Here is a 278-nt window from a genome sequence, read left to right as displayed (position 1 = left end):
TGAGGGGCAGGGGAGGGATGGGGAACTCACCATTTGGCTGTGCCCTACCTGCGCGAAGCCCACAAAGAAGAGCTGGTGGTTGGTGAGCTCCAGGGCTGGCAAGCGCTTCTCCTCCCCATTCTTCTGCAGCCAGGATTTGTACGCCTGTGGGAGAGATGCCCTGAAGCCTCAGGGAGGGACAGACAGATACAGGGGTCCGCATCCTCTCAGGACAGTGACACTCACGTTGTAGGCTGCCTTGAGCCCGCCGTTGTCAGCGATATTCTCGCCCCGTGGCC

The 278-nt window shown here is 60.8% G+C and overlaps 1 protein-coding gene across 1 annotated transcript in view; it reads right to left on the bottom strand.

Moving 5' to 3' along the window:
- Window positions 1-48: 48 nt before the first annotated feature.
- Window positions 49-278, bottom strand: part of LOC104410069 (endothelin-converting enzyme 2-like) — a gene marked incomplete at both ends in the record, with an annotated part of 5,424 nt that continues 5,194 nt past the window's right edge. Inside the window, 2 exon segments of the mRNA XM_010020129.1 lie at window positions 49-144; window positions 226-275. Of these exon segments, the coding sequence (XP_010018431.1) occupies window positions 49-144; window positions 226-275 (146 nt within the window).

Source organism: Nestor notabilis, unplaced genomic scaffold (genome assembly GCF_000696875.1).
Source record: "Nestor notabilis isolate BGI_N333 unplaced genomic scaffold, ASM69687v1 scaffold23488, whole genome shotgun sequence".
In the NCBI taxonomy this organism is placed as follows: domain Eukaryota; kingdom Metazoa; phylum Chordata; class Aves; order Psittaciformes; family Psittacidae; genus Nestor; species Nestor notabilis.
This window is presented reverse-complemented; position numbering and strand designations above follow the sequence as displayed.